This window comes from Primulina tabacum, chromosome 3 (assembly GCF_025594145.1).
Source record: "Primulina tabacum isolate GXHZ01 chromosome 3, ASM2559414v2, whole genome shotgun sequence".
NCBI classification, from domain to species: Eukaryota; Viridiplantae; Streptophyta; class Magnoliopsida; order Lamiales; family Gesneriaceae; genus Primulina; species Primulina tabacum.
In genome coordinates, this window is record NC_134552.1 from 5,907,571 (window position 1) to 5,934,284 (window position 26,714).

A 26,714-nucleotide genomic window follows, 5' to 3' on the forward strand; every position below is an offset into this window, starting at 1 on the left:
AACAATAATAAATATAATGAACAAAAATAATAATGTTACCTCTTAAGATTATGAAAAATGCCGAAGACGCAAGCTAATAAAAAAATTAAAATTTATGAAGACCGGTGCTGGAAAGAGACGTGCTCGGTGCTCGGCGTCAATTAAATAAGCAGTGAGTTAGGGATTCTTGAGAATCCGTGACACACTGTTATGGATTCTGAATCCGTGGCAGTGTGACACACTTTTTCTTTTTCTTTTTTTTTAAAATGTTGAATCCGTGGAAAGTTTTCACGGATTGTTTTATTTTTAAAAACCTTTCAGATTTGTTATAGTTTAATAAATATTTTTAATTAATATTATTTTTAAAAAAACCCCAGAGACTTGTATACCTTGCACTTGCTGATTAGACCAATTTGTCATCCTCCAAAGGTAATTTGGTCGACAATACATTTAAATATGTAAACTTAAGTATAATAAATACCAAATATATGAAATGAAATCTTTACTATATTTTCTATTTGTGTGATATAACGTAAAACATCATAAAAGGAATGGCCATTTCAAAAAAAAAAAAAAAAAAATCATAAAAGGAATGGCTGTGTGCTGGAGAATAAGAAATATAGGCATATTAACGGGCTCGTTCATGTGAACTTTGGCCGAAGGTCCAATATAATGGTGGGCCACAACATGGCATGGTTGACTTTGTTGGCGGAGAGATCAAACGCTACTTTGACGAACCAAGAAAAAGAGAGAGCACTTGAAAATTCTAGAAGTCAAACGACATCGTGACGATGTTTTTTTTATGCTTATGTTCAGTTCGGTATTCGTCATAATCTGAAGTGTTTTGATTTCCCGGCTGATTCTTGACAACCGTGAGTTTCTTGTGTTGTGGATCTTTTATGTGTGTGTGGTTGGGATTGATTTGAATTCGTATTTCTACATTTCTGTTACTGCATTTTGAAGTTAAGGTTTATGACGATTTGACTCGTGAATGTCAGAATTTGATTATCATATTTCCATGTTTCCATTGGGTGTGATGTGATTTTAGGAAGAATTGGTTGGAATTTAGGGGGGGTGGTACTGATTTACGCTTGTTATGACCAGTATTTTATTGGTTAGGATTCTCTTAGTTGCTTCTTCGACCATTTGTTTTGGTTACGGGTTTAAATTATTCATCTTGTTCCACGCACATGAATCACACTGGGTTTTGTTACTAATTGAGGATACTATTTCGGATTCATCGTGATTCACTCTTGACGGGATTTGTTTTTTCCCTTTTGCGGTATTTTAGATAAATGACAGAAGCTCGGGGCTGGACTTCTAGGGCGGTCAGGAAACTCGTCGTCGGCCTCGGGGAGCGACCGAGATGAAGCCAGTGATTTTGAGTGATATTTGCTTAGATTTAGCTCATGATCCAATCATCACCGTCTGTGGACATCTCTATTGCTGGCCGTGTCTTTACAGATGGCTACGTATTCACTCTCAATCACAGGAATGCCCTGTTTGTAAAGCCCTTGTACTGGAAGAAAAGTTGATTCCTTTATATGGCATACGGAAGACACCAACCGACCCTAGGTCCAAACCCATTCCTGGTCTCGAAATCCCTAACCGTCCCGCAGGTCAGAGACCTGATACAGCTGCACCACCTCCGGAAGCTAGTAACTTTTCAAATATGGTTCTGGGGTTAATGGGCTTTATGCCACTTGCATCTGCAACTTCTAGTCACTTTGGAGTGTCTGCTGGCCTTCTTGGACATGTGTTTTCTACTCTTTTGAGTGTCCACTTTCATGGATTTTCGAATGCAAACGGGTTGTTCAGATATCATCATGGATACCCCGGTTCAATTCGTGATTGTGGGAGACTAAATCCAGACACCAGTCAAGTCGCGCAAGCAGCTGATGAGAATTTGAGGAGGATTCTTTTTGTCGCTATCATTTTCGTGCTTGTTGCCTTTTTGTTTCTGTGAAGGAATTTTCTAGCTGTGTGATCTCCAGCCCAGGTTCGATTTTCTGGTAAGTTTCATATGCACACACATGACCTGGTGTCATTTTGAATGAAAATATGTTCCTCTTTTATAAACTTATTGTTTTTTGCAGCGATGAGTCGTCTATCATAACCCTCGCCTTGCCCATTGAAGGAGATTTATTCATATTTGGACCCTTCACATACCTATACTAATCTATCAACTGGTTTAAAAGGTAAATGAAATTTTTAATAAATAATATCTCTTGAATTTATATCATGAAAAATTCTTTTGAATAACTCAGAAAAGCTACAAATAAGTCGGTTCTATTTCTTGTCTGCTTCATTGTAGTCTTCGTGTTCTGCTCTGCGAAAGTACCTGTAATACACATACTGTAATATTATCTGTTATCTGTGATTAAGGAGTAACCTTTCTTTCCCCCGTATGTTTGAGATAATATGTTGGAGTTCTAGAATATCAAAGGATACAAATAAGTCGAGCAGTACGCATACGACAGCGTCTAGCAACCATGGCAAATTTGCCTTGATTTTATGCCAAGCTGTTGATCTAACAAGAATGCTGCATCATAATTACCAATTATTAAAAACGTAATCTACGCTCTGATAAGTTTCGTAAGAACGCCTTTGGAGATGGTGTACCTGGTGACATAAGTAGCATTAGCAGCAAGCGCAAAGACAAACATGAAAGGATTCAAGCCCTGTGATATTAGATCCCTAGAGTCACTTTTCAATTCATTTCTCAATGGGAAAAAAGAAACAAAAGGTGAGAATTAACTACCTCAACACTTCCTCTTTTAATCTGCTCAATCAGAAAGCAAAAACATACGTCAGATGCCAGAAAAAAAGGGGGAAAATGGGTAGAACACATCTGTATTGCCACTCACGCAACACTTCATGACACTTACATTTAGCCATATTTGAGGCAGTCTACCACCCATGTAAATGGCAGCCATCATCCATCCCAATGACTGGCCTAACACAGTTACCGATCCGCCTTCCTGCAATAGAAACAACTTATTATTAATCAGAAGCAAACAAATGACTATTTAATTTCGAAATCGTACCTGCAACAATTTCCTCCCTGTTAGTCCGACACAAACTTGCATCAAAGCATTGGTGTCTGGTGGCAGGCTGATCGATGTAACTAAAAATGCTCCGTATCCAGCCTGATGTAGCACAACGCACAATAATGGTTAGTACTCTTCTTTCCCTCGAGAATACAATTGTGGGATTTGCGTCTAAGTTTTTTTCAATGTTACCAAGTAAAATACCATTCGAGTAATGTGTGTCACATTCGGAAATCCCACAATAACTCACTTCCAATAAATATCATTTTCATTCTTTCACAATAACTCACTTCCAATAATTCCTATAAATACACTCATAACCATTATATTATATTCTAACCCCACATTCAATACTTCAAAGTTTTAAATTCCCACAAAAAAAAAAAAAAACCTTAAATGCCAGCATAACCACTGGACTAGTCATTTAACACTAGAATCGTCCCATGTTATACAATTATATTATAAAAAAATAAATGAATTTATTTAAACTGTAAGATGTTATTAAAACGACACAGCTTCAAAGTTATCAGGAGTAACATGCTACACAAACATAATAATTCCAATGAAATTAAAAGCTGAGCAACTACACGACATTTTCCACGCCGAGAAAGATCGAAATCCATTCGATATCGACAGTAGAATTTTAGATCAACACATTCAAAATGGACGGCAGAAAACATCTCATTTCCACCTTATCCGATTAGAATGATATGATAAACAAGAACACTCACAGATCTCGGGATTCCTTTAGGTTTGCTGGAATATTTCTGGGGTGTGATCTGAATATCCTCATCATCTGAAGATGAGTCGTGTTCAAGCCCCACAGCAGAAGGGCCGCTCCTCACCGGGCCTAGTTGAGATCGGACCGGCGGAGTCGTGCTACCAGCCATTGATCTTGCTGACCTGCAATAGTAAGTATTTATTGTTGGTATCAAATAAAATTCGAACTTGGGAAAAGACTATGAAACATGTACGAATAAGAAACCTACGTATAGTAATAGACTTCTCTAGGTCTGCTTCTGCCAGGAATTGGGATGGCAGAATCAGCTTGACTTGCTGGTTTCAAAGGTTTTTTCAAGTCTTCGACCTACACAAGAGTTGAGTCAGTATTTGTTCTTTAAATGATCGAGAAATTGCGAAGAAAGTGGAAAACCTCTTGGTTTGATTTCTCTACGGATCTTTTCTTCCATTTCTTGAAGTGATCATAGTATATGCTTTGCAGCACTAGTACCACTGTGCTTATTGTATAAAGCTGTTTGACAAATTCATTCAATGGGGGATAAAATAAAACTTCAGAGGTTGAATTTTTTAAGGAACATAATATATATAAAATATTATGAATGTACACTTTAAAAATCATATAGAGAATTAATTTTCTCACCGCTGCTGTGTATAATTGAGTAGGCAACTGCATCATCCAAATATAAAATTACAATCCGAACATATATGAGTAAAACCTTGCATAGATTTAATACAAATAGAACATACCGTTGCTGGTTCAAGAAGGCAACCCACTAAGTTGAATATGTCACTGTCAAGAAAATTCAAACAGATTAATATATGTATCATACAAAAGACGCAATATCAACCTGGAAACCGTACTAAACTATCAAGAACCCAGAAATTAAATCACAAATAGTAATATGTTTTGTGGGAGTTCGTGATTATGATATGCAACAAATTTTTGACGAAAATGAGACTAACCCAGCAATCCAAGTTAGAAGAAACAAAAGAGAAACTCCGTGGCCGGATTTGGAGCGAAAATTAGTAATGATTTGCGGGATTTCTGCAACTCCCCAACACACAAGGCTCACAAGCCCAAAACCAAACGAGAATTCGTCTTTGACGTTGCATAGGCAATCGTTGAGGTATCTTTCCACCCAATATATGCATTGCTTTTGCTCTTTTACACAGTAATTCGTCATCTTAATTCTGCTCTCTTTGTTGGGAGTAAAAATAGCGGTGGAGACGAAAGTTGAGTTAATGTGAAGATGGGGGAAGCACAGAGCTCAATCAAGTACTTTGAGGGATCCGCTGAGAGGCGACACTTGTGTGTTGTACGTGGAGTAGCTTCCTTTTATATTCCATTATATTGATTATATTAAGAAATTATTTTGCTATATATCAGAATTGATGATTTCTACTGAAAGTGATCGAATCCATAGATGGCGTCATTTATTATTGCTTATATATTGCACCAGCATTCTGTGCATCAATGTAGCAGGAATTATTGGATAAAAATACATAATAATTTGATGGTTAAGGTATGCATTCACTTCACAAATAAATGTAATCACGCAGTACTGTGAATTATACTCCTATATATATTTTACTGTTCGAGGAAATAACTGTACACTCGAGACAAACGCTGAACGAGACAAAGACAAGAAATATTATCTCTCGTGCCAAATGGTCATGACAGGTGCAGATGGCCATAAGATTAGATATGTATACTGTCCGTCATGAGGTGGACATTCTACTTATCCGTGACTAGCTATATCATAATTTTAATATTAATTTATTATTGAATAATATGCACTGCAAGATTAATTCCTCAACTTTTGATTTAGCTCATGCAGTTAAGCTAAATGGGCATGCATCCATATAAATGTAAATGGAGGTTTCATGAATAACTGACCAATCAGGTTTTAGTATATAATTTCTTCTGGAAGTTAATATCGGTGGCTGCTAGGACTTAATTTCACTTATAAGACATAAGCTGACCAATTAGTGAATGGTGGTCCAAAAATAGAATGCGTGCGTGAGGATGAAATTTATGTAAATCTGCAGCAAAAAGAGAGCATATGGGACAGTCGGATTATTATGGTCCAAAAGCGGCGACGTTGCGCCGCTGGAAGCAACTGGGGACGCGTGTTGGCACACTGCACAGCACACATGGCTACTAGTTGAGAGTCATCGTCATCTCCATCCATCGCACCAAACAACTATGCAATCAACCCATGCATGCTGACTCTCATGTTTATCTTCTGAATATATATAGGAAAGCCCATTCTGTTTTTTTTCTCTCTTTTGTCCTACTTACCAATGATAGGCATATACATGATGCTCTTTCTGAAAACTAATGTCTTCTTTTATATCCATTTTTGTTTTATCAAAATAAATCAAATCAAACGGGCCGTGAGGCGTTATCAATTATACAATAGAACCCAGACTTTCGAATGATTAATTATGGAACTGGCCAAGGCTATTTATAGAATCAATTTAGGCATTTATAGTCCATATTCAGCAATTTTAATACTTAGAGCCCAATATTTCATTACTGTAATTAAACATGCGACAGACAAATAAAAATCAAAGAAATGTTTGTTTTTTTATATATAAATAAATAAGAGATTAATTATTCTACCCCATATGAAAAGCTATTTTTCAAAACAACCTTGTTTGTTAAACATTCCACAATGTAGCCATGCATGGATTCATATTCCTGAAATGCCTTTTTTTTTAATTAGTTATTACTCTTTTCTATATTTCAATGCATTATTAAATCAAAATAGTTAAATAATTAATTCATAGTGCAGATTTCCACGCTGCAGATTTTTATTAGTTATTACCCTTTATTTTTCATATCAAAAATAAAATTCCTGTCAGAGCCTATCAACTTTCGTCTGCAACTATCATTTTTCTTCACTCTCCCTTTGTCGATCGGATTCAAGTACACAACTTTTTTTACATTGATTCTTAGGACTTGAATATTCTACGCATCCCAGAAGTGGCTTAATTCTCCTAACTCGACCGAGGTCCTCCATGAAGCTATCTATATAAACCTAAAAAAAAACATGACGAATTTGAAAAATTAGAATCAAGAAAACAGACATAAAAGTAAAAGTCCGACGGGTTATTATACATTCCATCAAAAGATTTCACGAGAATTGGTTACTCACTTGCAAGAATTCGTGGCCATGATGCTCCGCCGAATTTGTCCAGCATATCTCGCATGCTAGAGCTCCCATGCATGCAACTCCTGCAATAGATGGTTTTGTATTTCTTTGCACGTTTCTCTCATCTTTCTACGTAAAACCTGGTCTCTGTGCAGTGCTTCAACCAGGAAGGTTGAGAGGCATTGGAGAGGTCCAAGGGTGTATATGCGCAATAGTGGACTACTGCTCGGCGGGATGGCCCATGTAAATTTGTGAGGGGCTACAATTTAATATTCATATTGATATTGAAAATTAAACAAACTGTAGAGAAAAATAAGAATTTGGAATTTTATTTTCCTCCTCGAATCTTCCATCGAATCAATCGATCGGTTGTGTTTAATTTAAATTTGTTGCAATAAAGTTTCAATCATATTGCTAGCTAGAAAATTTGTAAATTTTTTTCATTGAAATTATACATTTCATTTCATGTAAATTATTATAATTATTATTACAAAAAATATTACTATTTCAGTTTCGTATTGATTAATTTTGGGGGTTTAACCAACACCTATCCAACTTTTAAAATAAAGAGAGATCTTATGAAAATGTTACAATTTAGTTTTAAAAAGGGTAAATTGAAAAGTTTGATGATTTTAAATTTTTATTTAAAATATCAAATAATTTTGATTTTCAGCTATTTTGAAAAGTCATTTGCAAATACAAAATCACGTAACGACTTCATGTAGTTACTATAAGTTGCTCTTATATTATATATAGTATTAGATATTTGGGACTATTAGGTGCAAGAGTAGGTCTCTATAGTCTCACGAATCTTTATCTGGGAGACATGTCAACCTTATCGATATTCACAATAAAAAGTAATACTCTTAGCATAAAAAGTAATACTTTTTCATGGATGACCCAAATAAGATATCCGTCTCACAAAATACGACATGTGTGATCGTCTCACACAAGTTTTTTCCTCGATGCAAACCATGGAATATTAGTTAATCATGTACACATGTTTGTTTAATCAAACGCTTGAATCAAATTCAAAAAAAATTGAATAATTACGTATTCATCTATATTATCTTGATATGATATCTCATGCATCGAGCGGTGCCAGAACTAAAAAAAAAAAACATAAAAAAGTTTGAAACTATTATAAATATGTGAATTCCACATGCAAATTTCTAATTCATTTCATGTACCAACTAAATCAACGAGCTATGACCTGATTAACAGCAGGAAAAACTTCATCTGCTTCAAATCTTGAAATCAGATATCTGTCATACATTTGAGGAGATGATTGAGTTAGAACACAGAGGCTGAAGACGATTTCCGCCATTTTTGGTCTGTCAGAAGGATTTTCAGATGTGCAAGCTCTTGCCAAAGTTGCCAAACTTAGTGCATCATCAATAGGATAAGAACCCTTCAAATTCGGATCCATCCATTCACTTAGCCTCTCCTTCCTCTGTTCCTCGATTTCCAAGATACCCTTTATTTCTTTCCACAACATCACGGCTTCCCGATTATCCTTCTTCTCCATGACTTTCCTCCCCGAAAGAATCTCCAGGACGACCACCCCGAAAGAGAATATATCAATCTTTAGCATGATAGAGGAGGTAGCAGTCCTCGCTGTGGAGAAATTTGAAATCTTGGCTTTGAAGTTTAAGTCAAGAAGAATGTTGTTTGCTCTGACATCCTTGTGGACTGTACTTGGTTGAGCATGTTCGTGCATGTATTGAATGCCATAGGCAACGTCTAGAGCTATAAACAATCGTTGGTTCCAAGTGAGGGATTCGACTGAGCTTCTTAAAGAAGATGACTCTTTCGGAAACAGCCATTCATCCAATGATCCATTCTCGGCATATTCACAGAGCATGAAAACGTTCCCACCGTTGTCTGAGGAGACACCCAGTAACCTTACTAAATTGGCGTGGTTTACTCTCTGTAATATTTGAAGTTCCTCTGAGGCATCTCTTGTTTTTTTTATTGCAAAAACTTGATCGTCTATCATGCCCTTGTACACCGATCCTCTGATTCTATACCGTTCACTGAGGTTCACAGTTGCCTTCATAATCTCTTGCACATCATACATAATTGGCTTGCCAAGATAGCCAGATACTCCAGGAAGTATTTTATCTTGAACGGTTTTTGGCTCGAAACAATCTTCTTTAGATGCTTTCTTGGTTCTAATAAGATCAGAAGTTTCTAAGGAAGAACTATTGCGGTTCTTATAGAAGTGGATATATGCAGATAGGCCAAACAATACTATCAGAAGAGCCATAACTGAACACGAAATTGCAACGAGGATCCGGTGATGTTTGGACTTCCCATGTGTTGCTGGAGAAGGATATTGTTGAACAAGAATTGTCGATTTTACTGGTATCAACACCGGAAGACATATTGCATCTGTGAAGTTCCTGTTATTGTTCTCTACCACAATATCTGACGGTGAAGCCTGAAACATGGCACTCACGGGCACTATTTGATCACCGGGCTGCCATACGTAAGTAACAAGGTATTGGATTCCTTTTTCTGAGTAAAATTTTCCGGGGCACTTACAGAGCAAAGGAAAGACAGCTTCCTCACCAATGGTCAAGTTAGTTGGATGCAACAAAGGGTTCATATCTTGGACCACAAGATAGTTCGTAAGGTTCTCGAAAGGCTTGATTGAAACGGAGTAGAAGCTATCATCTTTCTTTATTCGATAGGTGACATTGGAAAAATAATGTTTCCCGTTGCAAGAACATTTGACTGGTATCAGCAAGAGCTGTTCAGGAAAAAGTTTAGCATCCTCTGATGTAAGATTAGTGGCTGTAGCTATTTTCATTCGGCTGATCCCAAACAGATCAGAGATGCTTCCGAGATCAGAGTAAGGAGCTCTTACTCGGTAAGTTAGATATGTATCACAAAAATCCATTGATCCCGCCGAGCATGTGAAGTCCGTGCGTGCTGTGTTGTTAGGCAATTGAGCGGCAACTCGACAGACCAAAAAAACCAAAGAAAGCGAGAAGATTAGCAGTAAAGAATCAAAAGAGGCTGCCATATTCTGTTTAATGAAAGTTGCCATAATCTTAGTGAGGTTCATATGTAACTGAAGAGGTTCAATGCATATATTTGACTTATTGTATGGAGTAAAATATAGAGCCTTTGTTCCCTTCTTTGCTTGCAAACATCTTTCCTGTATCTACACCTGATGATTGATCAGTCAATTTAATAATACACATCTATTTAAATTATCAAAAAGGGCACTCAACTTGACACAACCGCTCTCACTTTTTAATTGGAATCATTCAAGATTGGTTGAACATAAAAAACCAGGTTCAGACGGCATGAAATAGTCACTGCCAATTAATTATACATGCAGACATCAGCATAACAATTCAAGAAACAGAAATATTCATGTCCAAATCAACTTATATATGTATAAGGTTGTAATGAAAATGCCAATAGTCAACATCAAGCTTGTCCTTTTGCCAAATAGAACAGACAAATTATGATGCCTTTTTTTCTTCCCCTATTATAAAAAACAACTTAACATACTTGACTCGATATCTACTTCAAGTTCATAGATAAACCATTCGTTAACATTTAACAATGTAAAAACACAAATATTGCCCAACAAGATAGCTGACAATCGAGCATAAAAGTGGGACACAGGAGATAAATGGGAAGTGCTTCTTAGATTTACAAAAACTTGACTATTAAGATTGGAACCCAAAACTAGCTCAAGGGGGAGGATTGTCCAAGCCCATATATACAACTCCCAGGTTATTTATCCAACCGACGTGGGACAATCAACATTGACTAGCTTGGGAAAGAGGTAACTTGCTGCTGGGGAAATTAAACATCAGCTATCTTACAACTAAAGTTATACAGAAAAAGGAAAAAGTCAAATATAATTTGATATATCGAAAAGAAAATAGAGAAATTTAGAGCAAAATGTCATGGGATAAAGTCAGACACCTTGAGTGGTTTAACTGAAAAAATAAAAGTTCCAAGTGTCCCATAATCGAAGAGCTGAGTTGGTTCTTGGACGATCAATGTTAAAATTGTATTTGGGTTGGCCCATTCTCTTAGTACATAGGACGATTAATGCTAAAAAAAAAACATGTTTTTGAAGTGATCTCAGAAAGCAAGATATTGTGTCATAAAATTTTCAAGAATGTTAAATTAGCCGCAGTTGCCCAGTTGTTAGCCACAACAAAACAGTCTGTCGTCTGTATTTTATCCTGACACGTGCCGGGATATAAAAGCCCTGCGTCCACTATCGGCCGTGGACCACCGCACCCAAGTGGCTGCGGCCTTGTTTCCCGGTGGAGGACCACTTTACGGGATCATTCACATATCCCCACTAGTCTCCCTTCCCACACCCTGTCGATGATTCGTGTCCTTATCTTCTTAATGGGCCCATTACCTAAAGTTGTTCAGAGCCCATCTTGTATTTGATGCTTTCTCAGGTCCAACATTACTCCCTTTTTTTAATCTAATTTTTTATATTAAATTTACAATCTTATATTTAATCGTTCAATGGTTCAAATTTATAAGACTGATAGATATCTAACCTGACGCGTTTTATGAAAAAATATCATTTCTTATGAAGAAATTATTAATATTAATTGTAAATATAGATCAGATGAACCTGTCTCACAGATATAAATTTGTTATATACGTGATACCTTTTTACTATATATTTACTCTATTTATATTTGATTTGCACATATTTCACATAGGCTGTTTGGATATGGGAATTTGAAACGCTATTTTGGTACATGAGATTTTGGTGAGAGTGATAATAGACAAACCTTTGGTGAGAGTGATAATAGACAAACCTTGCAATTTTTGAATAGTAAGTATCTTGTGAGACGGTCTCACAAATTTTTATCTGTGAGACCGGTCAATCCTACCGATATTCACAATAAAAAGTAATACTCTTAGCATAAAAAGTAATATTTTTTCATATATGAACCAAATAAGAGATATGTCTCATAAAATACGACTCGTGAAACCGTCTCACACAAGTTTTTGTCATTTTTGAAACATTTATTATATTAATAATTTTTCGATATAGAAATGATCGTCTCTAGCTTACTGTGTCGATATTTAGTTATATTATATTTATACTCATGAAAGAGAAGCAAACTCATTTTTTTCAAAGGAAAAAAAATATACTTATGAAAAAACTGATACGATAATCATTTATTTATCAAATACTTTATCTTTAAAAAACATATTTTCTATTTTATTTTTAAACACTATCAACTTCTGATTTCTTTCACTTTGTCATCATTTATAAATTTAATTACTTCTATAAAAACACAGTATTCTACAAATATTTTCTTAATTTGTACCGAATTTCAAGTATAAATGAGCATACCAAGCAATCAATATCATATTTTTTGGTCAACTGATTTTGCTCGCAATGCTCGATTTCAATTCATCGAATAAAATATTAAGAAGCTACATTTATAAATTAAACGATGAGATAATATATTTAATTAAATTATAGACATATAATTAAGTAAAAATGGTAATTTAAATACTTATACATCTGATCAATTATCTATGTAATATTAATTTTATACTCGGCCGGCGTTGGAATATCAAAATATAATATTAGTAATAAATAATATTTTTTATATATTATAAGAAATTTAATTAAAAAAATTAGAAATAACTACAACACACCAAAATTTTCAATATTTCGAAAAACATGACAAGAATTGGAGCTCTCATCATGACAATTCAAATAGTAATATATAAATTTAAATTATAAAGACATATAAATATAGCCATATAGGTATTTCCAGCCGTGTGGTGAATTTCTTTCAAACATAAAATGATTGCGCCAAAAAAATAGAAAAGGTTAAAATAAAAAGGTTTAATTATACTTTATGAAAAAATTACATCAATTTTATTGGAATAAAAATTTTAAAGAAATTTGCAATTTCAATTAACGTTGAATGATTTTCTTCAAAAATTTGAGTTTTGATTGATCAATGGAAGAGTATGCATTAATCTAATAAGTCGATCGTGTCGATGATGAAAAGGACGACGTTAAAAGTCGAGCTGCAAAATAGTTAGTTAGATAAATCGCATTGAACAAGTCATATGCGATATACTTGTTCAAAAAATGTTGGCAAGAGAAATCGAATTTTCGATAATTAACAAAAAAAAGAATTATATAGAATATTGGGAAAAATATTTAAGATATAACATATTCAAGTTTCACGTAATAATAATATTGTAGCACTGCAATTAACTTAAATATGATGAACTCGATCTATTGCTGGAGCAAGGCTATTAAATGAAAAAACTAAAAACATTATATTTCTTGTAAATATATTTTAAAACTTACATACTTGAAAAACAAAAATACTAAGTGATTAATTAATTAAAATCATAATTATTCTTTTAACAAAAATATAGTAAATATCAGTATTCAGACAAAAAAATTGATCATTTTCGACGTACGAGCTACAAATTTGTAACACTGTAATCTATATAAAATATTTACTTATAAAATATAAATTTAATCTATTTAAATTGATTTTGTACCAATAAAATTAGTTTATGCTTTAACAATGAAATCGTGTTTGAAAATGGACATGGATGGGGGGCATCGCAAGAAGCAGAGAGAGAGATATTTATATTTTATTATTATTAATTGTTAGTATTAATTATAAGAAGTTGTTCTTTCTCATTCTCTCTTTCAAAAAGGAGAAGAAAAGCACTCTTCCGGAGGGACAAAGAGATAGAAAAAGAAGGACGAAAGGGATAAAAAGAGAATAATTGATCGAGGGCACTGTTTTTTAAGTAATATTTTTTTGATTTATATTCAACAGGAGAAGAAAGAGAAGAAGAAAACGATGCGTGAGGGGTTCCCACCCTTTACAGTCTGAAACCATAACAGGTATGTCCATGTTTACATGAACAAATAAAAAGCTGATATTTTCGTATCTGTGAATGAAAATATTTTCCGAGTTATTTAATTTATTTCTTGGATCAATTTTCTTTAATGAGATAAATATACAAAATTAATGGCAGATTGAGCTGATGCAAAAGGGGGGACCGGGCTGGAGTACTGAGTGAAGTGTTTGACTGAACAAGAGATTGCGAAGAAGAAGATGATGATGATGGAGGAGGAGAAGAAGAAGATAGGGATATAAATATTATAGAAACGCGGGTTTTGACCAAGAAATTATAGCTAAATTCTATGTCCCAAGATTATCATCAAGGAGTTTTTAGTTTCTTTAATGGATTCGAGAGATCATCAGTACCGCAACAAGATAAGCTTAGGATTCAAGAGTTCGGACACTGTATGGAAGACGAAGGATCGGGTGGAATACCGGCGTACGAAACAGGCGGTATGCTCTCAGAAATGTTCAAATACTTCCCACCAGGCGAAACCACGACGGCTACCGAATTGATGGAGAATCAGACATCTGGGAGCTACGGGGATACGAGGCCATCTCTCGCCGGAGTGGATACCACCGGGGATTGGTTTCTGAACCGTCAAGAAGTGGTGGTGGGCGGTGGTTTAGTCAGCCCTTTGGTGGATTCCAAGAATCAGATTTCAAGCATTAACGCGGATCCAACGGCAGTCATGCAGCTTTTTCTGATGAATCCACAACAACAAAGGTCACCTTCCTCATCTCCTTCTGATCCTCCCACTGTTTCCGCTTCTTCCACTCTCCACATGCTACTTCCAGACCCATCTTCAAATCCCCCCACACTCCTTGGATTTCACAACGCGGCCGCCGGAGGGGCTTTTGGTCAAATGACGTGGGAACAAGACAGCCGAAATGGAATCAACCTGAATCATAATACTTCAGGAGTTTTAGAAGGGCGAGGGCTTTCTTTATCCTTATCATCTTCATTACAGCACTTGGAGGCGTCCAAAGGTGATAATTTAAGAATGCAGGCCGGAAATGGTGACGTGATCCTTGTCGGACATACCGGAGTGTCAGCTCCTCCACATTATCAGCTCAAGAACCCGGATGCCGGCTGCGGGTTATACCATTTTCACTGTGAAGTTGATCATACCCGCCAGATGCAAGTAGGCCCTTTTGGAGCATTCCACATACTGAAAAATTCCAAGTACACAAGGTCAGCGCAAGCGTTGTTAGAAGAGTTCTGCAGCGTCGGTTTTGGTCATCTCAAGAAAAATAAACGCACCAAACAGAATAACAATGCAAACCCAATTAGTCCCGACCAACACGCCGGCGCCACCAGCGACGGCGGCGGTGGGAATTCTTCATCTAAGCCAAAAGAACCCCCTCCACCGTCAGCTTCCGACAGGCTCGAGCATCAGAGAAGAAAGGTCAAACTATTATCTATGCTTGACGAGGTATATAATCTTTAATCTATTTTCTACTCATAATTAGCCAATCATGAACGCACATTTAGTCCAGAATCCATTGTTTTTTTAATTAACCAAAAAGTTTACTGCGATATTTAATTGCCGGCTGTTGAATCAGGCCACCACCAAATTTCAATTAATTAAATGAAATGTTTCCCATTACACGTAATATGATTAATTAATTAATTAATTAATTAACTTTGGTTTATTTTCTAAATATTATTAAATATGCATCAAATATTATATGTAGAGTCAAATACTAAAACTAAAAAAAAAATGATGTTGGTAATTCTATTTCTAGTACCTAATGCATATATATCTTGTTGTCTGTATTGGGAAAAGACACAGTATCAGCAACAGATGGACAAGGGACATCAACAATCATTTTATGTACCTTTGCTTTTATTCAATTATTTTTCGGATCTTGATTTTTCCTCATTTGTCGAAGTTATATGAAATAAGCCATCATGTTATTAAATTTGAAATATATTTTTCCAAATAGTTGTCGTGCGTGGGGTAAAAATTTATAAATTTTTTTTATCTTAGATACTATGATTAATAATTTATTTTTCTCACGCATTCCGTATGTATAAATTAACAAGAATTAATCTATATTTGTTAAAATGCATGTAATTTATAGATTTGTTGAACATTAGTGATAACAAAGAACAAAGAATAATTTTCCTTTTTGATGGTCATATCTTGAATTTCATATCAAGTTGTTTCAAAAGTTTGAGCTAAAAAATGGCTGCATAATTAATAATTTTTTACTTTGAACAATATCGTAGCCTTATATTCCAACAGTAAAATTATTGAATTAACATTATAAAAATATTTAATCATCAATTTATTCTCTTTTATCACTTTAAAGATTACAAGATATATATAATTGATTTCAGGTGGATAGCAAGTACAGCCATTACTGCGAACAAATGCAAATGGTCATGAATTCCTTCGATACCGTGATGGGATCTGGCGCGGCGGCGCCGTACACTTCCCTAGCACAAAAAGCCATGTCGAAACATTTCCGAGGCTTGAAGGAAGCCATTTCAGCTCAGTTAAAGCTTAGCCGCGAGATTTTAGGTGAGAAAGACGCCGCCGGCACATCAGGCCTGACGAAAGGCGAAACCCCGAGACTGAGGATCTTGGAACAGAGCCTAAGGCAGCACCGAGGAATTCATCAGATGGGTTTGATGGAACAAGAAGCCTGGAGGCCTCAACGGGGCTTGCCCGATCGATCAGTCAATGTTTTGAGGGCTTGGCTTTTCGAACATTTTCTTAACCCGTAAGTTCTCTTAATATTTCTGTCCTATATATGTCTATTGCTGACGCAATTTGCAAACTTTTCTGGTAAAAAACAGTGTTCTAAAAGACACCTTCCAAGATCTTCTAGACAGTATTTAGACGCTAGACGGTACTTTTACCGTCTTGATTTTTAGAATCAGTCTAATATGACATATAGAAATTTTTATTTTTATTTTTACAAATATTTTTTGCATATTTTTCAATTACGTGACTAATGCTTAAAAGGTGGAAGTAAAATATAAATAAAAAAATGATAGAACATGATTTTGAAATGTAAATTTTTTATTTTTAACATTAATTTAATATTTGTTTTTTCTGGAAAATTATTTTGGGAAAAAAATAAAATCTTCTGTCCACGCAAGATTTATGTATTTGTTAAAAGATTACTTCATTATACAATCTAATAAAACTCCAAATTACGGCGTGAACATAATATTATATGTATATTTTCCTTGTATTCCTATACGGGATCTACTACTCATTTCTATTTTGTATTTTTATGCATGAGATGTTGATGAGAATACGATTTATAAACCCTCAAGTTTTTAACATTTAATATTACTTTAACTTTATTTATACAAAAAAACATAACTTCTTGAATAGTGAATTGTCCTTTGAGTCAGAAAGCTGAAGAAAATTTCTTTTTCTGGATCTGTGTTCTTTTTTTTTTCTCAGAGTCTGATATCTCACTCACATGTGATTAATGTTTTTGATATAGCCCTGTAAAAGTACAGTTACCTAGCATAGAAAGTTATGACGCAAATACTGCTCTAATCTAATCTAATTACTCTAACAGAATAATAAATAGAGAAAGTTCTAGCATCCTACAAAAATATTTATTCTTAATAAATGTTTTCCAGAATTTCTCATGCATTATATTGACCATGGAAGAATGTTGACCCTTTCAAATGTTCTATAATAGACTACAACCCTATTTGTGTCGGACCAAATAAAATATATGTACATGGGAACCATTGTGATCTTATATATATCATCTCAAAATAAAGTTACCAGCTTATAATTATTTCATTAAAATAAAAAAGAGAGAACAGGCATGCATGCAGCTGTACCATTTTACTTCTGCATCTGCTGCAGCATATGCTGCTGCGTACTACTCTGTGATCTATCTTAGATTGTCACGCCCATGCACTCAACTAAAGTTACTGTTTTCTTTAAAAAAAAAAGGTGAAAAAGCTTGAAAAACATGAAGTATATATATTAATATATACACATATATTGGTAAAGATATGGTCTAGATTTGTAGAATTTAGACACGTAGTGATCTTTATGTATAATAATGTCATTTTCCTAGCAGTTTTTGTCTCTTAAGGTCTGAATATTTGAACAGGTACCCAAGCGATGCAGATAAGCATCTGTTGGCTCGACAAACTGGTCTCTCTCGAAACCAGGTAAACTTTTTTTTTCTTGACATTTCTTGCTCTTTTTCACGAGTTAAATAAATAAATATATAGAAATTAATCACTATTTCATTTCTATCTAAATATACGAACTCGTAAGCAATGAAACAATATTATATAAACAGAAAGTTTTATAATATTCATTGTTGGATTGATATTTTAACGTTCATCCTCGTATATAAACATTTTAGTCAAACAATTTGAAATATCATAAAATTCATCCTTGTATTAATTTTATGCGGTTAGTTAAAAGTCTTGTGACGCTGAATCGTCATATATTGTATTAATACGACGTCCGATTGAACATAAAAATTGAGGAATTAAAAGAAAACCATAAAACTTTTTTAACAAATTTTTTATCCTAAATCATTTTTTTTGTCTTAAACATTTCCTCTATTCGTATACCAAAAACCAAAAGTTTCAAAATTTATAGTTTGTGTTTTCTTTAGCCGTAAAATTAAAGGCGAAGTGAATTTTTTTTCTAAGAAATTAAAGTTATTGTTTGGAATATAGACTAAAAATATTTTAGTCGAAATATATGCAGATAAAAATAATAATTATTCCCTACATTGCTCTAAACAAGAGATTGAAAAGTCTTGACAATTTTTTAAAGTGAAATTTGTTTTTCTGGTCATGTGTGTTTGTCTAATTGGAATTTTGGACATTTATTTTGTCGGTTTTTATCCGCTACATTTTTTTTTTTTGCGTTTTTAGTCATTTTTCTGACATGACATTGATGTGACATCAATACAGCGCTGACGTGAGTAGTGTTTCATCAGCACTCATTGAATTAAAAATATTATATATAATTAACAAAAATCGAAAGATACATGACTTAAACTGAAATTTGCTAATATAAAATACTAAAATCGTAAAACAATAAAATTATATGACCAAAAAATGCAATTTTCTCTTTTTTCAAACATAATAGTCATATTTTTTTACATCTTTTGGTGATCATGAGCATCATTAAAATCTATAAACGAGATAACCTTGTGTAGGTTTACTGGGTTTAGTTTCATCATATATTTTTTTCCCAGGTTTCGAATTGGTTCATTAATGCTAGAGTTCGATTATGGAAACCCATGGTTGAAGAAATGTACCAGAAAGAATCCAAAGAGGATTCAGAAGAGCAGGAACAAGACCAAAGCAGCAATACCCCAGTCTGCAACGACATTTTAAAAACTCCAACACCGCACGCAGACTCCTTCTCCTCCTCCGCTGCAGGGATGACTCCTCCCCTCCCTTCTGCCACTAACCTCGCCTCCATATCTTTGGCAGAGATATCATTGCCGGAAGTTAACATTTCTGCACGCACATGCCACCATGCCAGCTATGTTTGCAGCGCTGATAATTATGGCACTATTAATCATCCCTTAAATGGTGGCATTGGATCCACGCTTACAAGGCTAGGGACAAGTGCAGGTGATGTCGTTTCACTCACACTGGGACTACGTCACACCGGGAACTTGCCGGAGAAGAGGCAATTTCGGTTAGAGAACTTGGGGGATATTGTTAATTGATTTAATAATAGGCAACTCGGAGTAAGTACTATATATTTGGCCGCATTTCTTAGTGTTTTGTGATCAGGTGCTTCTAAGAATATATGTACTGATGTTGAATGATAATAGTAAATGTATAGTTTTTAATAGATTTTGCATGCCTGAATTCCAACAATAAAATTCATATTTAGTTTAACAATTTAAAGAAGGTTTTTAAAAAACTGGTGTTTGCTGTGGTAATCTAATCTATGTTGTGAATCCAAGCATCCAATTGATTAATTCTAGCTAGCTCACATATCAGTAAAGGGGTTGCAAGAATCTCATATAAACAATCACAAGTTTGAAATGCAAAACGATGGCCATAATGGCTTACATAGTTACATTGGGGCTACGATGAAGCAACCATTCATAAATCTGTAAAATTTTGTGGGATTTGATATGCAGGTTATTTTCCTCGATTTGACTATATCTATAAATATATCCATGGAAGTTTAAGTGGAGTGATCTTCAAAAAATCTCACAAAAGCAAAACTATGCAAATTTTTACACCATTGCATTTCGGCTAAACAAGGAAAAGGTCCGAGTGAGGTGATTTACGCAAAGCATCAAATGAATATTTCAAATGTATTAATGTGCATCTTTAAGTCCGACGAAGGAATCGGGGACAAAAGTATTGATGGATACATTGACTTTGCCGATGAGTAGCAGCAGTTGCTAGTTCAACTCGGTAATCATTTGCTTTGAGGGCAGCGGGAGCCGGGAAGTGTCATATTCTTCAGACCATTCCGGCTTATTTCAAATGGGTTTGGAGCTTTGAAGTCATGTCTTGTGTGGGGACCCGAACCTAATTCATCTTCTTAATTAGTATTAGGATCATTTAATTCATCTGGGTCTAATTTTTTTTTTAAATACATAAATGCGGTACATAATGAAATTCATCTGATATACAAATCGACAATAAAGTACAATTCTTGTACAACATATGTTTATCTCAAACTAAAGTTCAACAACTACATCAAGTACTGAAAATCAATCTATTCTAAGTCCGGATCTCCAAGCTAAACTTGAATCTCTCATCCTCTTCGTGACCCTGATCCTGTCCCACCTGTTGTCATGCACACATACAAACACAACAACAGCCGGATAACTCCGGTGAGAATATAATCACAGTATAAACAATGTATATATGCAATCATATAAACAGATATAAAAGCATGAAACAGATATCAATAGCATGTATCAAATCTGAAAGACATGAATCGATATAAAGCTGTAAATAAACTCTGGACTCGTCATCTCAGACTCGACTCATCTCTAATCTAGGGATCCCGGTTCATGGATATTACCATATATCGAATCTCCGCAATAGAAGCCGATCTGCTCCTACGCAACATCGATATAAATCAAACATCCAGTGTCTTGGCATATCCGCCAAAGACTTGGCATATCCGCCAATAACTAGGCATCTCCGCCCATGACTCAATACACGCTTTGCTATAACTCAATAGACTAAGCATATCAATCTCATAAATTGCAAATATCAATGCAATAAATAAAGTATGTGGTTTTTAGGAAACTCAAGTCCAATCTGACTCAAGTCGATCTCCTGGTTAACATTGATTTATACCTTTCCTTTGTCGGTTTCTGGTTCTGTCGAAGGCTTGAATTCGAATCTGTTAATTACTCAATCTGGCAATGACAATATCGAGGAGTATAATATCAATATACCACTCAAATCAATACTGAATATAATCAGAATTCAATCTAATTATATTTCAACGGCATAACTGCACAATCTCAATATACCCAGCAATACAAATCAACAGATATCAATTTCCACATCACATAATCGATAACAATACAAATCTGATATCAATTCTCAATCAAATCCATTCTGAAAATCATAACAATTTCATATGGTATCTGTTTCTCAATCCGGTTTCGATTATACGATGTTTACTATGTCATGAACACCATATATGAATCATATCTGATTCCTTCAATAACATATTTTCGAATCATAACAAAACGTAGTAAAACTTACGTCCAGTTGAAGCTCTTGCTGATAGGAACACAATATTGAAGTCGGATTGAAATTCTGACGGGTGGATCTTGCACAAACTTCAAATTCCTAAAATATAAGGCGTAAGGATTTCTGGCAATTTCTCTGAAGCTTTCCTCGACCTTTTCTCGTTTCCTTTGCTGAGTTATGAAGGAATGAAGAGATTATATATATATCTCGTGCATGTCCAAGCCATGTGGCTAAGTCTTTGTGCTGCACGTCTCGCGTATATGCGCGACTCTCCTCGACGTGTAACCTCACGGCAGCTCGCGCATATGCGCGCCCTCACTCGGCGCATATGAACGAGGTTCTCTGCCATACTTGCGCATATGCGCGGGTCCTGTCGCACATTTGCGCGAGGTTCTCTGCCTACCTTGCGTATATGCGTCTGGCTGGGTCGCGCATATGCGCGAGGGCTCATCCTCGCACATAAATTCCAATCTCCTTTCCGGCTTTCCCGATCCAATCCGATCCGTTCCATCTAAAATCACATCAATTATCAACAAATTATTTCAGATTATAATAACCAAATTCTCGGGCATTACATCTTGTATATATACATATGTTAAATTGATGAAAGTACGTCTTCTTGAAGTGCTTGAGATAAAAAATGTGATTTTTGAGTGCTATACATTTCAAAAGTCTATCAGTGTGAATATATTCCAAAACAACGTGGCTGGATGATAAATATACCAAAAAAAAAAAACTACCACGCCTTGACTACGTCGGATCCCAGCCCCAACCCCCGAGTGACGTGCTCCATGTGAGATAGTTGCATCCACGTTAATCTTCACAAAATCAGGCTGAGGAGCAGGCCAAGTACATATATGGGCCGTACATACATAAACTGCATTGCCTAATCCCCAAAAAAAACCAAAATTAAGTCGATCATCGAGCTTGACCCATTACAAAAAAGGTTTTCTACAGCTTAATTTATATTCACAAAATTTGAACTCAAGATCTCGAAATAAAACTCGTTTCTTTTCTTTTTTGCTGATAATTCGCGACCGCTATCTAGTAAATACACATTTACTAAACCATCGAAGTTAATGTTGTATCCTACAAATCATATCATTGAGTAAATCGTAATATACAAGTCTTACTATATTTGGCCAAGAAAGTGTTGAGTGTATAAACATAAAACCATTTTTTTAACGTATACAAATTGCTCTAGGAGAACTATAAAAATAAATAAATAAAATAGGAGAGGCTTAGTTCCTAAAAACTTTGTTAGAATATATTACTCTTTTTGTGTTTACTCTATCTATATAAATATAATTATTCTTTGTATTTTTTATTCAGTTTTAAAATCTTGCTACTTGAATTTTTCGCTCGTTATCTGTTTCTTCAAACTTAAAACCACAATCATCCTTTTCTTTTGTATGGATCTTGGAAAAGATCAACCCACGTACACATTAATTATTCATTGATTCTTTGACAAACGAGACTCACTTTTGTAGCAAAGACAACGTGGGTATCTCACATTTTTCTTAATTTTCAAGTAAAAAGATTTAGACAAAGGGAAACCCACAAAATTTCGTTTCCTTTCAAAGCATCCAATGTTCCCTTTTTAGAGCCAATTAACTTTCTTCCCTTTTGAGGTAACACGCTTTGTTTATCTTTTTTTTTTTTTATCAATTAAGTTAAGTCCCTCTGGTATATATCTTTAATTCATTCAACTTGTAAATGGGCATGAGTTCCAACCCTCGATAAATATTCAATTTTTTTAATATGGATTCATTTGCGTGGAGATATGTAAAGAATTCAGCGTTATTTTAGTAAAGGAAAATGCTATTATTAGGATTTTAAAAAACATACATCTTGAGTCTTGACTGTAAGTTCTATTGTGCATTTCTTTTAAGAATAGGTCTCTTATGAGACGGTCTCACGAATCTTTGTTTGTGAGAGGTGTCAACCATATCGATATTCACAATAAAAGTAATATTTTTTCATGGATGACCCAAATAAGAGATTTATCTCACAAAATACGACACGTGAGAACATCTCACACAAATTCTTGTCTTCTTTCAAAAGTATTTTTTTTTATTAAGAAAAAAACAGTTAGTCCTCGAATTTTCAATACTTTTACATCTACCTTTTCGCTTTTTGTTGACCTCATAATTTTTAACATCTTTTGAGTAGGTTTGCTTTCGTATATATTATATTTTAAATAGACTTGCTTTTGTTTTTATGTTAGGATCGAATAATGAAGTATTAATCGAAAAATATAATCAATTATACATACATCAAATAAAAATTCCACAATGGCAGAAAACATATCACACGGATTTTAAAAATATGACAAATTTTTTTAAAGAGAAGTGAGTGATGCATATCAGAAAATTTTATATTTGTGGTACTAAAGACATCACAACTCACCTAAACAAGTATAAGTTTTTATTATTTAAGTGATTGATTGATAGCGCAAGAAAATTTAGACCATATTTATATTTTGTCGATGTTATGAAAAAATAAAAATTTATGGTAAAAAGTAAAAATCTCAAACTCTCAAAATTATCAAACTACACACTTTATAATATTTTTTTCTCAACTCAATTGTGTATTTCTTCACAAATGGTGATGCTATTTATAGAATTTCTTCACAAATAATCCAAAAATAAATTCATCATTACCTACATCATCACACACTAATTTTCAATATTTACAACTCTTATTTTCAACATTCAAATATTCAACACAAATATTCAACACACATGTTTTAAATATTAATTTTCAACACTCCCCCTTGTGATGATGATCATAATGATTGTCTTCATTACGTGTTTTTATAATGCCTCGTTAAAAACCTTACTAGGAAAAATACATTGGGATAAAAACCATAGTAAGGGAAAAAGAGTGCAGTCACGTAAACTCCCCCTCATGTTGACACGAACAATTCTTCACAAATTTCGTAGATTGTGCATCCCAATATTATATATGTGATTTCTGAATATTGTCGTAGGAAGTGCCTTTGTGAAAAGATCTGATGAGTTTTCACTTGATTGAATGTGACGAACATCAATATATTTATTCTTCTCAAGCTCCTTGGTGAATGCGAAGAACTTAGGAGGAATATGTTTATTTATATCGCTTTTTATGTATCTTTCTTTCATTTGAGCAACACATGCAGCATTATCTTCATATAGTATCACAGGCTTCTCGTCAAATGATAATCCGCATGAGATTTGGATATGTTGGGTCATTGATTTTAACCACACACATTCACGACTTGCTTCATGTAGTGCAATAATCTCGGCATGATTTGATGAAGTTGTTACGAGTGTTTGTTTCTGTGAACGCCAAGAAATTGCAGTGCCTCCACGAGTAAATACATATCCAGTTTGGGAACGTGCCTTGTGTGGATCAGATAAGTATCCAGCATCGGCATAACCAATTATACTTGGATTAGCATCTTTTGAATACAAATGTCCCAAGTCTGTCGTTCCTCGTAGATAACGGAATATATGTTTAATTCCGTTCCAGTGTCTCTTTGTTGGATATGTGTTAAATCTTGCCAATAAATTTACGGCAAAAGATATATCAGGCCTTGTACAATTTGTAAGATACATAATGGCACCGACAGCACTTAGATATGGTACTTCTGGACCAAGAATATTTTCATCATCTTCACATGGACAGAATGGATCCTTTTCTATATTTAATGATCTAACAACCATTGGAGTATTTAAAGGATTTGATTTATCCATATTAAAACGTTTAAGGATCTTTTCTGTATAATTTGTCTGGTGAACAAATATTCCACATTCTTTTTGTTCAATTTGTAAACCCAAACAATACTTGGTTTTTTCAAGATCCTTCGTTTCAAATTCTTCCTTCAAGTATGACACAACTTCTTGAATTTCCTTATTCGTTCCAATGATGTTTAAATCATCAACATATACAGCAATAATTACGCATCCGGATGTTGTTTTCTTAATGAAAACACAAGGGCATATTGAATTATTTACATATCCCTTTTTCATCAAGTGATCACTTAGCCGATTATACCACATTCGGTCGGATTGCTTTAACCCATATAATGATCTTTGTAATTTCACAGAATAACATTCTCTGGGTTTTGAACTTTGTGCTTCAGACATCTTAAATCCTTCAGGGATTTTCATATATATATTACTATCAAGTGATCCATATAAGTAAGCTGTAACAACATCCATAAGACGCATTTCTAAATTTTCAGATACCGCCAATCTAATCAAATACCGAAACGTAATTGCATCCATCACGGGAGAATACGTTTCTTCATAAACAATTCCAGGCCTTTGAGAAAAACTTTGTGCAACAAGTCGAGCTTTATATCTTACAATTTCATTTTTCTCATTTCGCTTTCGAATAAAAACACATTTGTATCCAACAGGTTTTACACCTTCAGGTGTAAGGACTATAGGTCCAAAAACATTACGTTTATTTAGCGAATCCAATTCAACCTGGATGACATCTTTCCATTTTATCCAATCCTGCCGATTTTTACATTCACCAAAAGATTTTGGCTCATGATCTTCATTATCATTTATGATATCAATTGCCACATTATAAGAAAATATATCATCACTTTCTTTTATATCTTTTCGGTTCCATATTTTTGCAGTATTAATGTAATTGATAGATATTTCACGATTCTCGTCAGTTTGTGATTCTGACAGAATATTTTCATCATCATGTGTTTCTTCAGAAACATCATTCTCTATTTTTTGATTATCATGTGTTTCTTCAGGAACATCATTTTCTCTTTTGTGATCATCGTGTTTCTCTATGAATTTTCTTTTTCGAGGATTTTTATCCTTGGAACCGACTGGCCTTCCATGCTTCAGGCGTTTAATGACATCATGAGTAGCTTCAATTTGTTTCTTCGAAATTTCAATTCAAGCAGGGGCATTTGCAGCATGTATATATGATTTAGTTACCCCTTTTGTGTCTGCAAATGCATCTGATATTTGATTTGCTATTCTTTGCAAGTGCACAATTTGCTGTACATCTTTTTCACATTGTTTTGTTCTTTGATCCAGATGTAACAATGATGATACATACCATGTAATTTTCTTTTTGGTATGTTTCTTATCTCCCCCTAACATTGGGAAGATTTCCTCATTAAAATGACAATCAGCAAAACGTGCTGTGAACATGTCGCCTGTCT

General features: G+C 34.5%; 4 protein-coding genes and 1 long non-coding RNA gene across 10 annotated transcripts; 3 read left to right on the plus strand and 2 right to left on the minus strand.

The window, feature by feature from the left end:
• The first annotated feature begins 682 nt into the window (after positions 1–682).
• LOC142539625 (uncharacterized) lies at positions 683–2,346 on the plus strand. 2 transcript variants are annotated; one of them, XM_075645203.1, is made up of 3 exons: positions 683–851; positions 1,271–1,991; positions 2,076–2,346. In XM_075645203.1, the coding sequence occupies exon 2, from the start codon at positions 1,346–1,348 to the stop codon at positions 1,943–1,945; it is 600 nt and encodes a 199-aa protein (XP_075501318.1). In that variant the 5' UTR covers positions 683–851; positions 1,271–1,345; the 3' UTR covers positions 1,946–1,991; positions 2,076–2,346. The 2 variants fall into 2 exon arrangements, with proteins under 2 accessions (XP_075501318.1, XP_075501316.1); XM_075645201.1 differs by having other exon boundaries at positions 1,271–2,346.
• Positions 2,207–4,981, minus strand: LOC142539624 (vacuolar lysine transporter YPQ1-like). Of its 2 annotated transcripts, XM_075645200.1 has the most exons (12): positions 4,734–4,981; positions 4,518–4,560; positions 4,411–4,437; positions 4,183–4,281; positions 4,019–4,116; positions 3,761–3,932; positions 3,027–3,128; positions 2,868–2,960; positions 2,741–2,761; positions 2,602–2,660; positions 2,431–2,521; positions 2,207–2,346 (listed from the first exon to the last, which is right to left on the minus strand). In XM_075645200.1, the coding sequence occupies exons 1-12, from the start codon at positions 4,952–4,954 to the stop codon at positions 2,269–2,271; spliced, it is 1,104 nt and encodes a 367-aa protein (XP_075501315.1). In that variant the 5' UTR covers positions 4,955–4,981; the 3' UTR covers positions 2,207–2,268. The 2 variants fall into 2 exon arrangements, with proteins under 2 accessions (XP_075501315.1, XP_075501314.1); XM_075645199.1 differs by lacking the exon at positions 2,207–2,346 and having other exon boundaries at positions 2,350–2,521.
• Positions 3,802–6,123, plus strand: LOC142539626 (uncharacterized). Of its 4 annotated transcripts, XR_012818958.1 has the most exons (5): positions 3,802–3,940; positions 4,738–4,897; positions 4,990–5,086; positions 5,331–5,496; positions 5,609–6,123. It is a non-coding gene; the product is annotated as an uncharacterized LOC142539626 (long non-coding RNA). The 4 variants fall into 4 exon arrangements; XR_012818957.1 differs by having other exon boundaries at positions 5,331–6,123; XR_012818956.1 differs by lacking the exons at positions 5,331–5,496; positions 5,609–6,123 and having other exon boundaries at positions 4,981–5,149.
• Positions 6,124–8,091: 1,968 nt separating this feature from the next.
• LOC142538872 (serine/threonine receptor-like kinase NFP) lies at positions 8,092–10,090 on the minus strand. The gene has a single exon (XM_075644169.1). It carries the CDS (start codon positions 9,999–10,001, stop codon positions 8,127–8,129), a length of 1,875 nt encoding a protein of 624 aa, XP_075500284.1. The 5' UTR covers positions 10,002–10,090; the 3' UTR covers positions 8,092–8,126.
• A 3,546-nt stretch (positions 10,091–13,636) lies between these two features.
• On the plus strand, positions 13,637–19,649 carry LOC142539627 (BEL1-like homeodomain protein 2). Its single transcript, XM_075645204.1, has 5 exons — positions 13,637–13,826; positions 13,961–15,263; positions 16,175–16,560; positions 17,929–17,989; positions 19,039–19,649. Exons 2-5 carry the CDS (start codon positions 14,130–14,132, stop codon positions 19,519–19,521), a joined length of 2,064 nt encoding a protein of 687 aa, XP_075501319.1. The 5' UTR covers positions 13,637–13,826; positions 13,961–14,129; the 3' UTR covers positions 19,522–19,649.
• Positions 19,650–26,714: the final 7,065 nt, after the last annotated feature.

What these genes read in the sequence shown, in the direction of transcription:
- LOC142539625 (XM_075645201.1), top strand. Translation starts at nt 1,346, where the DNA reads ATGAAGCCAGTGATTTTGAGTGATATTTGCTTAGATTTAGCTCATGAT.
- LOC142539624 (XM_075645199.1), bottom strand. Translation starts at nt 4,954, where the DNA reads ATGACGAATTACTGTGTAAAAGAGCAAAAGCAATGCATATATTGGGTG. An exon ending in TGCCTCAAATATGGCTAAAT is followed by an intron (nt 2,762 to 2,867) that starts GTAAGTGTCATG and finishes CTGATTGAGCAG; the next exon opens with ATTAAAAGAGGAAGTGTTGA. An exon ending in TTAAAAGAGGAAGTGTTGAG is followed by an intron (nt 2,661 to 2,740) that starts GTAGTTAATTCT and finishes CTAATATCACAG; the next exon opens with GGCTTGAATCCTTTCATGTT.
- LOC142538872 (XM_075644169.1), bottom strand. Translation starts at nt 10,001, where the DNA reads ATGAACCTCACTAAGATTATGGCAACTTTCATTAAACAGAATATGGCA.
- LOC142539627 (XM_075645204.1), top strand. Translation starts at nt 14,130, where the DNA reads ATGTCCCAAGATTATCATCAAGGAGTTTTTAGTTTCTTTAATGGATTC. An exon ending in TATTATCTATGCTTGACGAG is followed by an intron (nt 15,264 to 16,174) that starts GTATATAATCTT and finishes AATTGATTTCAG; the next exon opens with GTGGATAGCAAGTACAGCCA. An exon ending in CTGGTCTCTCTCGAAACCAG is followed by an intron (nt 17,990 to 19,038) that starts GTAAACTTTTTT and finishes TTTTTTTCCCAG; the next exon opens with GTTTCGAATTGGTTCATTAA.